The sequence below is a fragment of the Scophthalmus maximus genome, chromosome 1 (genome assembly GCF_022379125.1).
Source record: "Scophthalmus maximus strain ysfricsl-2021 chromosome 1, ASM2237912v1, whole genome shotgun sequence".
NCBI lineage: Eukaryota > Metazoa > Chordata > Actinopteri > Pleuronectiformes > Scophthalmidae > Scophthalmus > Scophthalmus maximus.
In genome coordinates, this window is record NC_061515.1 from 5,725,319 (window position 1) to 5,742,777 (window position 17,459).

At 45.6% G+C, this 17,459-nt stretch overlaps 1 protein-coding gene across 3 annotated transcripts; it reads right to left on the reverse strand.

Annotated features, from left to right (window-relative positions):
* Positions 1 to 12,856: 12,856 nt before the first annotated feature.
* Positions 12,857 to 16,694, reverse strand: LOC118289958 (protein MLP1-like). Of its 3 annotated transcripts, XR_004786324.2 has the most exons (3): positions 15,346 to 16,694; positions 15,194 to 15,263; positions 12,857 to 15,075 (listed from the first exon to the last, which is right to left on the reverse strand). XR_004786324.2 is itself a non-coding variant. In XM_035617295.2 (2 exons), exon 1 carries the CDS (start codon positions 16,518 to 16,520, stop codon positions 15,372 to 15,374), a length of 1,149 nt encoding a protein of 382 aa, XP_035473188.2. In that variant the 5' UTR covers positions 16,521 to 16,694; the 3' UTR covers positions 12,857 to 15,263; positions 15,346 to 15,371. The 3 variants fall into 3 exon arrangements, 1 of the variants encoding a protein (XP_035473188.2); XR_007030758.1 differs by having other exon boundaries at positions 15,194 to 16,692; XM_035617295.2 differs by having other exon boundaries at positions 12,857 to 15,263.
* Positions 16,695 to 17,459: the final 765 nt, after the last annotated feature.

Sequence of the window (17,459 nt, forward strand, 5' to 3'; positions counted from 1 at the left end):
GTAAATATATCCAGGAGCCTTAACAGTTCACACACACACACACACAAACACACACACACACACACACGCATAGATATGAAGTCATTAATCACCATTATTCACAAAAATGGAAACATTTGTATCGTTGCCCTTTACACGTTCATGTAAATAATGAGCTCCATCTATAATCCCGGGTCTGCCCTGCTGACAAGAGCAGACCCGCTCAGCGATGGGAACACACACTTGTGTCGCGCGCACACACACACACACACACCGGGCTACACGCGCTACCTGCTGCTTCCTGTGACTATTACCATAATGGCTTCCTTTGAGAATGTTGAGCAGCGTGATGGGTAAGAGTCATTAGTGGCACAGGTGAGATCATAAATCAGGTTTAACACGCCTGACCTTTTCATGAACGATAACCACACACACACACACACACACACAAAAAACGATTTGAGACTGCTTGCGTCCACTTATGTATCATGCTGTAAATCCAACAAAGATAAAGGATGAACATATGATCTTATTTTTAAATTCTTTTCAGACCTTTTTTGATGCAAAGACCAAAGAGACACAATTTTGAACGGTGTATCCAAATATTTTGCATGTATGATACAAATTATCCATCGTTACATACCTGATAAAAAGGTCCGACATCCAAAATATGCTCAATGCAGCTCATGTAACCTCTGTTTGGACTGCATCAGCTGCTGGAGATGTTTTAATCATATCCACAAGTCGGTATGACACAGCTGAATGATTAGTCTGACTGAAAAGCATCAATACACATCTTTTCCCTGTCGCTTTTATATCTTTCAGACGTCTGTCTCCAAAATAGCATTCATCTTGAGAACCATGCAGCACAAATCTGTTCAAGATCAAATGTATCATTTTGATTGCTGTGTAAATGTTGAATCATAATGACATTATCATTCACGTCGCTGTATACTGTATAGAACTTTCTTAGCTCCTATATCAAAACATTGGATTTTGTGCATTTATTTATTTTATTTAAATTTAATATTTTTAATGGACATAAATGTGATAGAAAATATAGATGTTTGCTGCAGAACCTCTCTGACTTTAGACTTGAATCCTTCTAGTTTATTGAAGAGTAGTTGTTTGACCTGTGATTGACACCACATTTGAAACTACCATTTATATTTGGTTGAATACGCCGGTGTCTGGTGTTTGTGATTGCTTTTCTACATCATTTCTTTTTTCTTTTTTTAATAATGGGGGGAAAAAGGCAGCATTAACTTTAATGTTTTTCTAAAACATTAAAGAAATTCTCGGGAAAGGGTGAAAATGGGCTTAGGGTGAGGTATGATATGATATTCACTGATGTATTTTCCATCCAACGGGATGCTGTGTGGTGCCGGAGCAAAGACCTTCATCTTCCGCTACGCTAATACGTGAGGAAAGTTTGATTCCTGAATCTCACACCGCAGCGATTGGTTCTTTTTAAAGATTAATCCTCTTAATTATTGAGATCAGATTGATGATTTAGCCAGACACTCAGAATTCAAAGACATTTTATTACTCATCCGCCGGTGGGCCGCTTCTTAATAACAGCAGCTATGAAAGTGCAGCTCCCCCGAGCACAACACTGAGGAGCCCATTTGCATAGTCTTCCTCGAGTGGAAATCATGAAGTTTGTCACTTTTTACAGCTGGACCGCGGAGGATCACAAAAAGAGTCTGCATGAGAAATTTAGTCCTCAGAACTCTTACAAATTAAAATGGCGATCATGGTTACTGTGTCACTGTAATGTCTGGGCAGACGCGTGGACCCAATAATATGACAAAGTGGCAGAGCCACGGTGAGAGAGAGCGCTGTGCCGCGGTCGAGTCCCGCCCTGTTTGACAACGGCAGATGGAGAGAAAGGGAGTCCACTCAGGATGTGAACAGTCCTGACGTGCCCGTGCATACCAACAACCGCCATGAACTCAAAGTCAAGTGGACACACTCGACAATAAAACGAGCAGCAGCGTTTCTGTTTGTACGGCTTGTAACGCAATGTGAATTCTTTTTTATTGTAGTAGTTTGAAGTGTTGTGTGTGTGTGTGTGTGTGTGTGTGTGTGTGTTAATGTGTAAATGAGGCTTGGGGAGGGTGTTGGCGTCAGCACAGTGATAACCAACATGCGCAGCAGATGATGTCATGCTTTGGACCAGCGTCTGCACTTTGGTTCACTTGAAACACAAAACAAAACTAAAGAAAAAAAAAATAGATAGGAGAGGACAAAAAGATGAATTGCCTACGTTCATATCTTGTCATATTTTTAAAAGACAGTCAGTAATTTCCAATGTTTATTCCATAAACAGTGACATAATCACAACAATCATGTCCAAACGTTACCACTTAATTATACGTCATCAGTGGTTTAAAAGCATTTTGAAACATATCGTAGTCCTCACTTTCATACTTCAATCTTTCCCAGAGATCTTTCTTTGCTCCGAAATCTTTCCCCTTGCACAGGAGACGTTTTCTTATTAGAAACGTCACTTCAGGTTAGAGACGAGCATCTTGAAACCAAAATAACGGTGCCAAAAGGCATCATGCTAATATTCCAATAACGGCTCCAGCTCTTAACAATTAGAATTACTGCGTGAGGCCCTGAAGCTATTGTCAGTGTGTGTGTTTGTGTGTGTATGTGTGTGTGTGTGTGTATAACTGCTCATATAAAACATAACTAAAAGACAACACGATGTTTTCTCTTTATTGTATCACAGCCCAACTCTCAGAATGTCACTTTAAAAAACCTCAATTTGAACAAATTGGCACTAAAACCTAATTTGTTTCAGTTCATTTCAGTTTTGTGGTTCATGTGTGTCTTCCAGCTCCTTGTTTTTTGCAATAATTAGATAATTAATTTTAAAAACAAACTATATAAACCTACTTTACTGTACCTGCCCAGTAGCAGATGGCAGAAAGAAATGGAAGCTGATAAACAGACAGTTATTTCCCAGGTCGAAGTTAGTGGAGACCAGCGCTAAATGGAGCGTGAGTGTCAGGTGCCCAGAAACACGACTCTGTATGAATGCTAATGTGTCTCTACATCCGTTTGGATGTGTAAATAAGCCAACATGTTGGCCATTTAGCAACTTTACCAGATAAGATGTCATTGTTGTGTTTACCTCTGTTCCCATTGTGTCAAGAAATACATGCAGTGTACATCACTAGTTGCCTGTCAGAGTTCGATGCTGTGATTTAGTGCTGATTGTGTACACGACGCGGAGGCAAAGAGGAGTGGGACTCTGCTCATCTGAAGAGAAGGTCTCAAATCTGACATGCTACTCACAACAGGGCAGTAGCAACACAACCCACAGACTTTATCTCTCTTCTCCTTTCCGATTCCCATCCGTCTTTCTTCCCTTTTCCCTCGGTTGTTGACCGTTACAAGCGGTCATAAAGAATATAGGAGCCATAAAACACACACATGCAGTGGTGCCTAATGTGTGTAAAGTACACAAATCAGCAGGATCCCTCCGATGTACAAACAGACAGAGGGAAGGGGCAGATAAGAAAGCCAACAGGCTTCGGTTATAAATGTGTGAAATACAGAGGGTGGGTTTAAAATCTGCATGTGGTGGTTTCATATTCAATGAAAACATCAGGTTATTATTATTAATTGGTCAAAATAGAATTCATTGAATGTTATCCTGGTGTTATGTTTTTAAAAGAAAGCTTCAACATACAACGTCTGCGGTGATTGGTAGCAATAGTTTGATTGTGTTGGCTGAATAAACAGGCCAAAATATAATATCCAGATGTGTCAGTATCACAGTTTCTATCTGCGTTATATAGCGAAAAAGATGTTTTATCTTAACCCCTTGGAGTAAATGAAAGAATAAGAATGAAAAATACATATTTTATTTATTGATGTAGGCCCAATAAAGAGTCATAACGGTGGTTGTATTGATTATGAATACAATAAAATGCTTTTGCGGCCCATTCACATTAGCGTCAGATAGTGTGAGTGGTCTCGGCAGCTAAACAGCACAACACCAATTTACATCACTGTGAAAATCGATTGTTGCGGTGTGGAACAATCGCAGCCTCTTGAAGACCAGAAACTAGTGGCAGCGTCCAAACAGAAGATGGAGGGTTAAGATATTATTAAAGGACATCGAGACCTACAGCGACTCTGAGGGATGATTGGCTGGAAGGTATAAACTTACCATCCTCCTTTAGATCCTTCCTCCGACTTCTCCAAAATGTTGGCACCATGTCCGGACGTACACCGGCTAGGAAAATCATTTCGCTTCTTCTACACTGTCTTAAAATGTCTCCCTCAGTTGCACACACTGATGTGCAGCATCCATGGTATGACTCTAGTGTTTAGTCACATCAGTCTTGTGTACATGGCGTCATGATGACGGCAATGTGACCTGACAGCCCTGCCGCCATTACAGTATAGTGCGACTAGGTGAGCATTTTGGTGAGGCCACCAAGGGGGCGTATGAAGAAATACCAGACATATCTCAGCGAAACTCTCAACAAATAAATACCTATGTTCGACATAAAAACACAACGTATAGCTGCAAATAACCAATCTGCCGAGGCAAAATGGCCATGCTGCCTCACAGCCACTATAAATCTGTTCACGTAGATTGTTCCTAACGGCATTATGAAACGCATTTTGACGAATGACGCCTTTCTCACAAAGCTGCTTTCGTGCGGGTTCACGCGTCATCTTCCCTACAAGTTTTTACTATCGTATAAGTGACACATTGGTCTAAAGTCGTTGTTGTTAGTGTGTTCCCTCACTTTGTTCTTCGGTTTGATCGTATATCTTATGTTATTTCACGATTGTATAGGATATACGACTGTCTATGATCTGACAAACATGATTCCACTCTCTCTCTCTCACACACACACACACACACACACACACACACATGAATAAATAAGAGGGACAACTCTGTCCTCATGTCAGGTCATCTTGTTCTACATCCTTCTCGTGACGCAGGTGAGACGAGACGATCCTGCTAAATATAACCTTGTGCAGGAAATGTCACCACAGTGGCATTCCTCAACAGGAAACCTCACAACACCTTGGAGAATGAGTGAGGAAGACACTGCATCTAGGGTCGGGATCAATTGTTGTTCTACGACCCTGGATCAGAGAAACACACACTGACAACTGTGTGATCGAAAAAATACCTGGAGTCAGGCAAACTATTAAGCCTTTTACTTTTCGGACATGGAATGTGTAACATTACCTGCTGAGTAATGGCCCCTGTGTTGTGAAGGTTTGCATTGACTGTGGTGGACTATTGTGTAAGCAGTGCATTGACAGGCAGCCAATCAGGAAACCTACCGCACTGTCTCAGGATGAAAAGACCCTGCACCCCGAGAAAGACAGACGGGGTCTAATGTCAGCTGATGTTTGTTTCCCGGGCAGACTGACAGAAATGCAATTCTGTTTTATTTGACTTGATTCAATTTGCTTTGTGGCAAACTCTCATAATAAGATGCGAATATTGTTGGTTAAAAATGTCACAAGGAAACAGTAATGAGTGTGTGTGTGTGTGTGTGGGGGGGGGGGGGGCGACATTAACTCTCATTTTGTCGGTCCTTCGGGGGCCTGCTGCTAATCACATGAATGATGTTGCAGTGAAAATAAGCAATCATGAAAAAATTAGGTACTATAGTTATCTTGTGCTCATATTGTCTCAAAATTTGGTGGAGCTCTATAGGTGTAACATCTTATCAGTTAAGTTCATAAAAAAAATAATACAATATTTTAAAAAAAAATGACTGTCAAATGATAACTTAAGGAAGTGGTGCCCCTTGCCTTGGGGCATCACCTCCTTAAGTTATCATTTGATTGATTGATTGATTTCAGGTGGCAAATTAAAGCCAATTTACTGATTTAGTCTGATTGACTACTGTACACTTAGTATCAATTAGGAATTCTGATTAACAATTGAATAAATAACTACAACCGACATCACTTTCATATTGGTAGTTGGCAAAGGTTGAAGGATTTTACCAGTTAGAGGTTGACAATACTCACTCATATGCAGCATTAAATAGACCAGCCTGTATATTTAGAGACATGTATTTAAAAGATAGGTTGAAAACAAACAATATCTAATCTAACAAATGAACAACAACAACCTACAAACAAGATGGTGGAATCCAAGCTTGCTGCTCGGCCGCATGGCTACGGTTGTGTTTCATTGTTCAAGGCCACAGGTGCCAGGTCGATTCTAGTGAACATTTATGGAGTACTGTAAAACTTAATGCACGTTATATTTTAAAAACGGACTGATTATAAATGTGGCGCTATACTTCTGAAATGACTTTTGATCAGCAGAGCGTGGGTCCAGACAGGCAGTGAGGTCGAGCTCGGTCACGACCCAGTACACAGCTGAAAGCAGAGGATCTCCATGCCAGCACACATCAATTATTGAAACAAAGTCATTTTGACTCTAGTGGTCCTGACGGAACTGCTCCGTCACGGAGCCACAGACGGGATTAGGGGAGTCAGCCTCAAAGAAGCCCTAAATCACCGACAAACATCCAGTCAAGCTGTGCAGGGATTACAATGTTATATTGCCTCTTTGGAAAGATCACGGAAGAGAACTTCATTGTAGGAGCCATCTTAAAAATGTTAACATTTCCAAGAGTTTAATAAAATTGAACTCGCTTAGACTTAAAGAAAATATAATAGAACTGTCCCTTGACAAGTCAAGTAAAATATTCAGTATTAACATTCAGTCCCAGGAGCAAAGTTTCATCTACGTATGAACGATGCACTTGAATAATTCCTATCACTCAAAGCAACAGTACATATCTCACGTGTTCACTCACAGATTTATTACTTCCTGCTGACAAGAGAACATATGTTTCACATTGTTACACGAAACGGGAAAACCTCTAATGGCCGCACTTTAGACCCTTTGGCTTTGTGTGTGGATGGGTGACAAAGAAAAAGAGTGACCACAGAGAATTGATGGAGTGAATAATCAAAGACAAAAAGCTTAGTTCACAAGTATAATGTCGCAGTCTATCCACAGAGTAATTAACATGGGGTCATATGAGAATAGCAGGTGTGAAGGGTCCATCCATAAAAAACATGATTACAGCCAACGCATGCCATAATTACTCTGGAGTTACCTGTGATCTTTTCTAAGTTGGGTATATTGCGTTTTGCGAAGTATTACGAATATTTTATTTTCCAAACTACTACACCCGTTGGGTTTATCTACTCTTTATTTTTGATGTAGTGTGTGTTTTTGATCGTAAATGCGGCGTTAAGTAATTCAAAAACATATGTGATGTTATATGATATGATTATATTCATTTATTTTCATGCATAAATCCACTAATTGGACTATAGTGTAGCTTGTCACGATAACGTGTACTGTTGAGACTGACAGACAGACAGAGGGACAGTGATTCCTGGAATTATAGTATGATTATAAACGTGATCTCAATTGCAGCTGTTTGACAGCTGTCTAAAGTGGTTATGCGATGGTTACACAAATTACATTCAATATTTACTGTAAACAGAGGAGTAAAATATGTCTTTAAAAGACAGTCAAAGTAATTCATTATTTTGTGACGTGCTGTAATACGTATGACCCACATTTGAAATGGGGCCATTGTTGGGCAGAGGGGCTGTCCACTTAGAAATCAATATCATGATCGTCTTAGTGAAAGGTGTGCATGATCCAAAACGATTGACTTGAAAAAAATAGAAAAAGTTGCATCCCTCACACTGCACATGACTCACTTAATCCAGACAATGGTTTGGTCCAGAGACCTTCATCAAACAAATATACAGTCGTCCATCCATCCATTTCCTTCCGCTTATTCGAGATCCGGTCGCGGAGGCAGCCGGCTAAGCCTGTTGGGAGTTCCCCCGGCAGTCTAGGCCGAACAGGGTGGTCCGGGGGCCTTGCCTGAGAAGCTCGAACGGTGAGCTTCTTCAAAGAGGAAAGGTCTGAGTGTAATTTTCAATGTGGAGAGGGTGTCTGCCTCCTGGACACAAGAGACACAAGACTCATGTCCCCGTCCTTACAGTAGAGCTGGAGGCCAAGGTTCTGCCATCCAAAGTAACCATACGGTCAGATAACGTTTCTCTGAGGTGTTCAGGGCCAAGTGCGGAAGGACCCGACGGCATCAGCCCCAGGCTTCTGAAGACCTGTGGCAGCCAGGTGTCCGCTGCACTGCAGCATCTCTTCGACCTGCGGGCCTGGGTCAGGAGAGGGTCCCGGTGCTGTGGAAGAAGTCCTGCCTGGTTCGAGTCGAGTCGACTCCATCCGGCCTCAACGACTATGCCGACCAGTTGCCCTCACGTGTCATGGGATGGAGGTGCAGGAGAGGCTGGTGTTGGCCCACCTGAGGCCACGCAGGTGAGGTCGTCGCTCAAGGTTGATCTTGAGCAACGACCTCAAGATCAACCTTGAGACCGCAAAGGACTCACCGAGACTTCTCTTCCAACCTGAGGCGCTGCTGCATTTATTATAGTAAGACAAACTGGCACAGCACATTCTCACACACACACACACACACACACTACGTACACACCCTCGGCACGACTCCATTCCCGACAGAATGATTGCATAAAAAGCTGTGAGAGAATGTTGTTATTTCAGTGTTCTGTTGCATTTTTAATGTGCTGCTTTCGCCACCCATGTCTTGTGTTCCGAGACTGTTATAAGATGCACATTTTCAGAGCCATGTGTTTTGTATTTTACTTTTTAAATACAGTCATTATTTCACTTGAAGTGAGAAGAGAACATTATTGGAGTACTTGTGAATTTAACGTTGTTGAAACGTTAATGATTAAAAGGCCTTTTTTCTTCATGTGATTTGACAGTCAGTTGTTGACAATCAGGCCAGATGTCGATACAACCGGCCTACTTCAACAAGGCACTGAATCATAATGCAGGTTAGACATTATGATGTTCCGGGCCTCTAACTGGACCTCCTCCCCTGCTCTACAGTTTGCCTGTCATCCCCTTCTGGGTGCTGCAGCCGGCCCGTTCGCACCTGGATGGGGTTTGGCGGCACTGTGAGAATCACATTCTTTGATTTCTCCAGCGCTTTCAACACCATCCAGTCACGGCTACTGGGACACAGACTGCTGGTGATGAGTGTCGGCGCATCCATCATCCCCTGGATCCCCGACTACGTGACGGGCGTGTTCTGTCTGACATGTTGGTGATTGGAACAGGAGCGCCACAGGCGACATTGCTGTGTCCTCTCCTCTTCCCCTTGTACACCACCAACTTTCAGGACAACTCTTGAGTTGTGCCACTTGCAGAGGTTTTCTGATGACTCAGTCTGCAGAGGTCGGGTGCAAGAGGAACGGACGGGAGGAGGAGTACAGAGCTCTGGTGCACAGCTGCTGGATGTGGACAAGACCAGAGATGTAGTGATCGACTTTAGGGATAAAGGGGGCAGCTTCGCAGCCCCTTTTCATTCTGGGGGATGGAGACGGCGGAGGACGACAAGTACCCGGAAGACGACATCGCCAACAGACTGATAACTGATGAAAAAATATCACAGCCGAATATGTAAGATTTTTCATTCATTCATTCATTCATCGTCTACCGCTTTATCCATTTAAGGGTCGCCGGGGGTCGCTGGAGCCAATCCCTGCTAACATTGGGCGAGAGGCGGGGTACACCCTGGAGAGGTCGCCAGCCTATCGCAGGGCCACATACAGAGACGGACAATCATTCACTCTCACATTCACACCTACGGTCAATTTAGAGTCTCCAATGAACCTGACCCCATTCTGCATGTCTCTGGACTGTGGGAGGAAGCCGGAGAACCCGGAGAGAACCCACGCATGCACGGGGAGAACATGCAAACTCCACACAGAAAGGCCCTGGTTGAACCGGGATTCGAACCCAGAACCTTCTTGCTGTGAGGCGAAGGTGCCAACCACTACACCACCGTGCAGCCCTGTGTAAGATTTATGTGTTGTAAAAGCTGCAGAATGCCTGTGCCAGCTCGTAGGCAATGTCGCAGTTGCAGGACAGGCCAGAGGCCAAGATAACAGGAGTAAGGATAAAGAAGGCGATGCCGGTGGTGCACAAAGCTACTCTCAGCGACCATTTCCAACAGTAACTGGGTTTTACCGCGGGAGCCTCCGGCTCCGCAGGAGACTCCTGCGGAGCCGGAGGCTCTCGCGGCAAATCCCCAGCGGCGCGACACTCCACGTTCCACGACTTCTCTCCGAGATGATCTATGCCGGCCAGGGTGTGCTCCTCCTCCCTCCTCTCCAGTTGGGCCTTCAGTTTATGGACTGATTTTTTCAAATCCCCCGTGAGTATAGCATACTCCTCGATAGTTTGCCGATTGTAGGCAATTTCCGTGCCGAGCTTTGTTATCAGCTCTTCCCTGATCAGGATGAGCGACTCGGCTTTCTCCAATTGCCGCTGACAATATGCCACCGTTGTCTTCAGCTCTCGGTTGTCATTGTTTTGCTTCTCCCTCAGAGACTCGAGTCGGACCAGCTCGGCCACGACTTTTTGATTGTGCTCACTCAGAAACTCCTCGTGTTCCTGGCGGTCGCGCAGCGCTTTCGTCAACTTCCTGAGCTGCTCCTCTTTCTTCTCCATGAGAGACTCCATGCGGGCCAGCTTCTCTGTCACCTCATCGCCGTTGAGGCCCGCCTGAGCGTCTAACTGGTTCCGAAGCGCCAACACGTGCGCTCTCAGAATTTGTATCTCCCCCAGATTTCTCTTGCACTGGCTCTCATTCTCGGCCTCGCTGTCGAGCAGGAGGAACTCCGTGTGCGTATTGTGGTGTCTCAGACAGTTCTCCCTCCTCCGCAGGTCCTGCACAGTTGCCGACAGACTCTGGATCTCTGTCTGCAGCAGCTGCGTCAGGTGATCAGACTCTGCCAGCTTCTGCAGGAGCTCGTGACAGGTACTGCAGCCGCAGCCCTCCCGCTTGTGGACACCTCGCAGGCACTCGGACTGCGGATCGACTGTGTCCGCAGCCGCTGACATGGAGAGGCGGTGCGACGTGTCTGGCGCCTCCGAACAGCTCAGAGACGCGTCTAAACTATTTTGCGCCAAACTCGTCATGCTGTTGCCCTGGAGCCAATTTTCCGCAGGTGGCGCGTCTTGCTCAGCGTTTGTGAATGGCGGCGCACCAAAGGGGCGACATCAAAGGAATCAAATGTGACGTCTGTGTGTGATGTCACGTACGTGCGATGCGACGCGTCAGTGGTGACACGTCACACGCGCGCGTGATGTCACGCGTCAGCGGTGACATCACCGTTTCGATTTGTCCCAAGAAATGCGGTCCATACTCGGCCTCCGTTTGAGCTTCTCTGGCAGCACTGGGGTTGATTACTCAGCCCTCCTTCTGTTCAGGGCGCGAGGCGTCATGGCTGGAGGACCTCGGCCGTGCGGTCACACAGCGCCACATCTCGGACTCTCTCGTGACGTGGTCCTTCCCTCCTTGCTGCTGTCATATACGGCAGTGGCAGAGTCTGGAAGGACATACAGGCCCAAGGAGACTTGTTTCGTTGATGTGTTCTCCTCCACGATGACCACTCATCTGACCTTTTTTTTTTTCTCTTTCGTTCCGTCTGATGGCCTTCCTCCCCTGATGACCAGATGTAAGGGGCCGACCCACAGGAACCAGGGAAAGAAGTTTTCTTCCAGCTCATACTTTTCTGCCCTGGCTGACTCAACTCTACACAATGTTCTCATTTCCCCTCGGGGGCCACACACACACACACACACACACACACCTGTTAGTCCCACCAGGCATCCGAGACCGTTTCACGACCGTCCAGTTCTGCGTTTATCCATCTGTCCCCTCCCGTCATTTTCATTTTCATCTCCATTATGCACTTGGAGAGCAGTCCTACTGTCTTCTCTCTCATCTCTCACTCTGTCTCCCTAATCTCACAACTTCTGGGATCTGAATCCGGTTTTTGCCAAAGCAGTAAGATATGACAAGTAAGACGCCGTACCTCCTTCCTATGCAGATGAAATGTGTTCGTAAGAGAAGACAGGACTCTGTATGGTGTCAAGCTGTAGAAAAAGACAGACTGTAAGAGAAGCCGAAGAAGAAGTTTCCCTCTGAGGCCAAACACATGGATTTGTTCTTCCAACACTGGACGCGAGTCTTAATCTTTCAAGGCTGGTTTGTTTTCTTCTGGTCTTTGCGTTGGCTGGGATTTTGTGAGGTCTGGGCTCTCAGGGCTGTTCCTTGAGACACACTGCCTCCCTGTGGAATAAAGCCATAACTGGAATGGACCGACTTGGAGAAGTTACTCAGTGTTCCTAGTGTGTACTTGTAATGGATATGAAGGGTGAGATGAGATCGGAGTTTACTGTAAAGGCAATGAGTCTGTTGTGTATTTCTTCTACTGAGCCTCAGCCGTGAGATAACCTCGATAAACTCGGGAATTCATTTCCCCCTCCACGAGGTCGAGTCATTTAGTGCTCATGTCCTTCCAAAACAATTGGACCTACAGTATGTTTCATCACATCTCTTGTTGTGGAGTGTCAGACCGACTGATTTGCGTGTGGTCGACTCATGAACAGTGATTCTTTAATAGACTTTTGGTTTTTTTTGTTACCGACCTCACTGATCCTTCTGCGTTGTGCTCTTGGAGTCATCTTATTTGGACGCCTGCTTCTTCGGGAGAGGAGCCACGGAGCTTCATCATCTCCATTCATAGACTGTACGTCAAAATGACTGACGAACATCTAAACTCTGTTAGAGCATTTCCAGCTTTATAAAAAATCATCAGTTAATCCGCTCTGAATATTCTGAGATGTCTTCTGTGCAACGCCGGGATCCCGTGAGCAGAGGTGTCAAAGCTGTTTTAAAGACCTAAAGATATATAACATTCTTTAATGAATAAAGCCAACAGGTCAGAGTTTATGCATTTATTTTCTTTTTGATGGTACAGTTTGTTCTGTAGAGCAGAAGACTTCAGTCTCTGAACAGAAACTTTCTTTCCCACGTTACTCAAAATGAACAAATCCATTTCCTCTCTTTTCTCTACTGATCGCCCCTCTGATACAAATACAAACTTAAAGTGATAAATCAACTCACTGTACACAAATATCAGCATGATAACTGTTGTCACTTGAATCATCTGAACACAGAAATAAATAAAAAAAAGCAAGCACATACACACACACACACACACACACACACACACACACACACACACACACACACACACACACACACACACACACACACACACACACACACACACACACACACACACACTCCTTGTCTCGTTAGTCTTTGCTCTTGGTATCATTATTAAATATTGTAAATTGTTTTTGTTGTCTCTCCACAATGTGCAGCTGTAATGAGGTAAACTAAACTATATGTAACCATGACAAACATAAAACTGTCCAATCAAAAAATGAATCAAAATATCAATTGAAAATAAATACAGTAAAATTTCCAAAACCACTCCACTCAAACATTCACTTAACACTGCGAATGTAATTCCATAATAATGAAGGATTTCAACAGATCACTGCGAAGCATCATTTTGTCCTTTCGCTCAGTCAGACAAGCGGTCGGTGGTCAAGCCCCGATGTCCCACATGAGGGTACGAGGAATCGGATGTGTGAAATAACTTCACCTGGACAGAAGTGTTTCTGTCGCCACCAAGGTGCGACTCATATTGCTTGTGAATATCTCCTCTCAAACAGCCCAGTCAGTTTCACAGGACGATTAGAACATTTTCTAAAGGGGAAGTCTTAAAACCACCCTCCTCTCCTCGTGGTACACCAGGTCATTAGGCTCTGTTAGTCACTCACACGGCATTTCCTACTACAGCTACGCAGATGACACCCAACTCGTTTGGTCCTTTTCCACAATCTGAAACCCAGGTGGCCGCACGAATCTCTGCATGTCCAGCTGCCATTCCCTCGGTGGACGTCGACGCACCGCCCCAAGCTCAGTCTGGACAAGTCTGAGATGCTCTTCCTCCCAGCAAGGACCTCTCCATCGCCCCTTGACAACTCTGTGGTGACCCCTGCTACGGCTGCAAGGAATCCGGATGCGGCACCGGACGACCGTCTGTCCTTCGCGACCAACATCACAGTGACCACCAGCTCCTGCAGATTCGTCCTCCACAACGTCAGGAGGACACGTCCGTTCCTCACCGAGCAGGCGACGCAGGTCTTGGTGCAGGCTCTTGACATCTCACATCTCGGACCACTGCAACTCCGTCCTAGCTCGTCTGCCGACATGTGCCGCTCGACCTCTGCGGCTCCTCCACAGTGCGGCGGCCCGGTTGATCTTCGACCTTGCAAAATTCTCCCACCTTACACCGCTCCCCTCACCTGAAAACTCACCTGTTCAGCTTGCAGCTCAGTCCTTAGTGAATTTTAATTAAATTAAATTTAAAAAAAAATCTGAAATGAGCATTAGAAGCTGTTTTTTTCCACTGTTTGATAAATGTTCATGATCTCTCTTGATTCTTACACTTTTTGGGTAATATCGTCACGGTTTACACTTGTTGTAAGTCGCTTTGGACGAAGGCGTCAGCGAAATGAATGTAATGTAATGTATCATTTGGATACTTCAAGTCATTCTCCTTTCAGTTACATTCAGAAAAATACAAGTCTAATATTGCTTTACATTTTTTCACCCATGAACTGTGATTGTGACTAAACAACTACATGGTAACTGTTGCTTATATCAGGAGCATTGAAATAAACTGAATAAATTATTCAAATATGCTTTTGAAAACAAACATGCTTCAGTTCTGGGTCGTTGTGGCCCCTCCCACTTTTTATGTGGGTGGAACTTAGGCTACGAGTGACGGCTCTGGCTGGAGCACAGGGCCAAGTACAATGACCTCAGTTTTTTTCAATTACATCCAGACCTTTATGCTTTTCCATCCATCCATCCATCCATTATCTGTACCGCTTTATCCGTTAAGGGTCGCGGGGGAGCTGGAGTCAATCCCGGCTGACATTGGGCGGGAGGGCGGGGTTCACCATGGACAGGTCACCAGCGTATGTCGGGGTCAACATACAGACACGCAACCATTCACTCTCAGATTCACACCCACGGTGAACTTAGAGTCTCCAATCAGCCCAATCTGCACGTCTCTGGTCTGTGGAAGGAAAGAACCCAGAGAGAACCTTCTTGCTGTGAGGCGACAGCGCCAAGCGCTACACCGCCGATTAATAAATGCAAAATGAATCTTCCAAAATATTTTTTGGTTTGGTCACCTCGTTGAACACTGCGAGCTTGGAATCTGCCACCGATCTAGGCAGCCTCCGGCCGCACTGGCCCCTGTCTCTTTTAGTGGGGGAAGAGGAGCAGCATGTTACCTGGATGTGCGGCAGGAAATGCAGTTCTGTATTATTCTCGTCTTGTTTACCTGGTCCGTCCTGTTTGGTTGGGGAACTACAGGCTGCGGCAGACTGCGTGTGTCAGCTCGTAGACAATGTCGCAGTTGCAAGACAGGCCGGAAGCCAAGATAGCAGGAGCGAGGATGCAGACGGCGATGCCAGTGGTGCACAAAGCCACCTTGAGCGACCACTTGCGGCAGTGACGCCAACGGGCTTCTGCTGCAGGAGGCTTCTGCGGAGCCGGAGGCTCCTGCAGCGGAACCCGAGCCGCGCGACACTCCGCGTTCCACGACGTCTCTCCGAGACGACCTATGCCGGCCAGGGTGTGCTCCTCCTCCCTCCTCTCCAGTTGGGCCTTCAGTTCGCGGACTGATTTTTTCAAATCCCCTGTGATTATAGCATACTCCTCTATAGTTTGCCGATTGTAGGCAATTTCCCTCCGAAGCTTTGTTATCAGCTCTTCCCTGATCAGGATGAGCGACTCGGCGTTCTCCAGTTGGTGCTGACAATTTTCCGCCGACGTCCTCAGGTCTTGGTGGTCGTTCTTTTGTTTCTCCCTCAGAGACTCGAGTCGGACCAGCTCGGCCACGACCTTGTGATTGTGCTCACTCAGAAAGTCGACATGTTCCTGGCGATCGTGCCGCGCCCGAGTCAACTTCTTGAGCTGCGCCTCTTTCTTCTCCATGAGAGACTCCATGCGGGTCAGCTTCTCCGTGACCTCGTCGCAGTTTGCTCTCAGAGTTCGTATCTCCCCCTGGTTTCTCTTGTCCTGGTTTTCAAGGAGCTCCACCTCAGCGGCGAGCTGCGTCACCGTGCTATTTATGCCTTTCTCGTTCTCCCGCAGGACATGAATGACGGCGTGCACATTTTTAATCTCGGCCTCGCTGTCGAGCAGGAGGAACTCCGTGTGCGTATTGTGGTGTCTCAGACAGTTCTCCCTCCTCCGCAGGTCCTGCACAGTTGCCAACAGACTCTGGATCTCTGTCTGCAGCAGCTGCGTCAGGTGCTCAGACTCTGCCAGCTTCTGCAGGAGCTCGTGACAGGTACTGCAGCCGCAGCCCTCCCGCTTGTGGACACTTCGCAGGGACTTGGACTGCGGATCGACTGTGTCTGCAGCCGCTGCCATGGAGAGGCGGTGCGACGTGTCTGGCGCCTCGGAACAGCTCAGAGACGTGTTTAAACTATTTGCTGCCGAAGATGTCATAATGTTTCACTATAGCCAATTTCCGTAAGTGGTGCAGTGTTTCTCTTTTCGAATGTTGGCACACTAAAGGGGCAGCATCAAAGGAATCAAATGTGACATTTGTGTGACGTCACACTTGAGTGGTGACGCGTCACATGTATGTTGTGACATCACATACAGGGAAAGAAATTTTCTTCCAGCTCATACTTTTCTCTTTCTCATTTCCCCTCGGGGGCCACACACACACACACACACACACACACACACACACACACACACACACACACACACACACACACACACACACACACACACACACACACACACACACACACACACACACACACACACACACACACACACACACACACACACACACACACACACACACACACACACACACACACACACTCTGTCTCCCTGCTTTCACTTCTGGTTTTGAAGCCTGGTTTGTTACTAAGAAAGAGAAGATAATAAATAAATAAATAAATAAATAAATAATAAATTGATAATATATGCCAAATCTCCACTTTTAAGTGATAATTTTGCTGCACACGACATCTCCATCTGTTCTGCCAAAGAAGTCGGATACATCAAGTCGACTACAACATATTCATTGCCTATTAACTGCAAAACAATGACCTCCTTCTTACGCAGATGAAATGTATTTATGAGAGTAGAAAAAGAGCGATACATGACTGTACAGTGTCAAGCTGTAGAAAAGACAGACTGTGATAGAAGCCGGCCAAACATATGGATTTACTCGACCAACGCTGGTTTGTTTTCTTCTGGTCTTTGCGTTGGCTGTGATTTTGTGAGGTCTGAGCTCTCAGGGCTGTTCCTCGAGACACACTGCCTCCCTGTGGAAGAAAACCGTAACGGGAATGGCCAGAGTTGGAAAAGTTACTCAGTGTTCTTAGTGTGTACTTCTGATGGATAAGAATGGTAAGATGCAGTGTT

Bases quoted from the DNA above. Each gene is read 5' to 3' on its own strand.
- LOC118289958 (XM_035617295.2), bottom strand. From the start codon at position 16,520: ATGACATCTTCGGCAGCAAATAGTTTAAACACGTCTCTGAGCTGTTCC.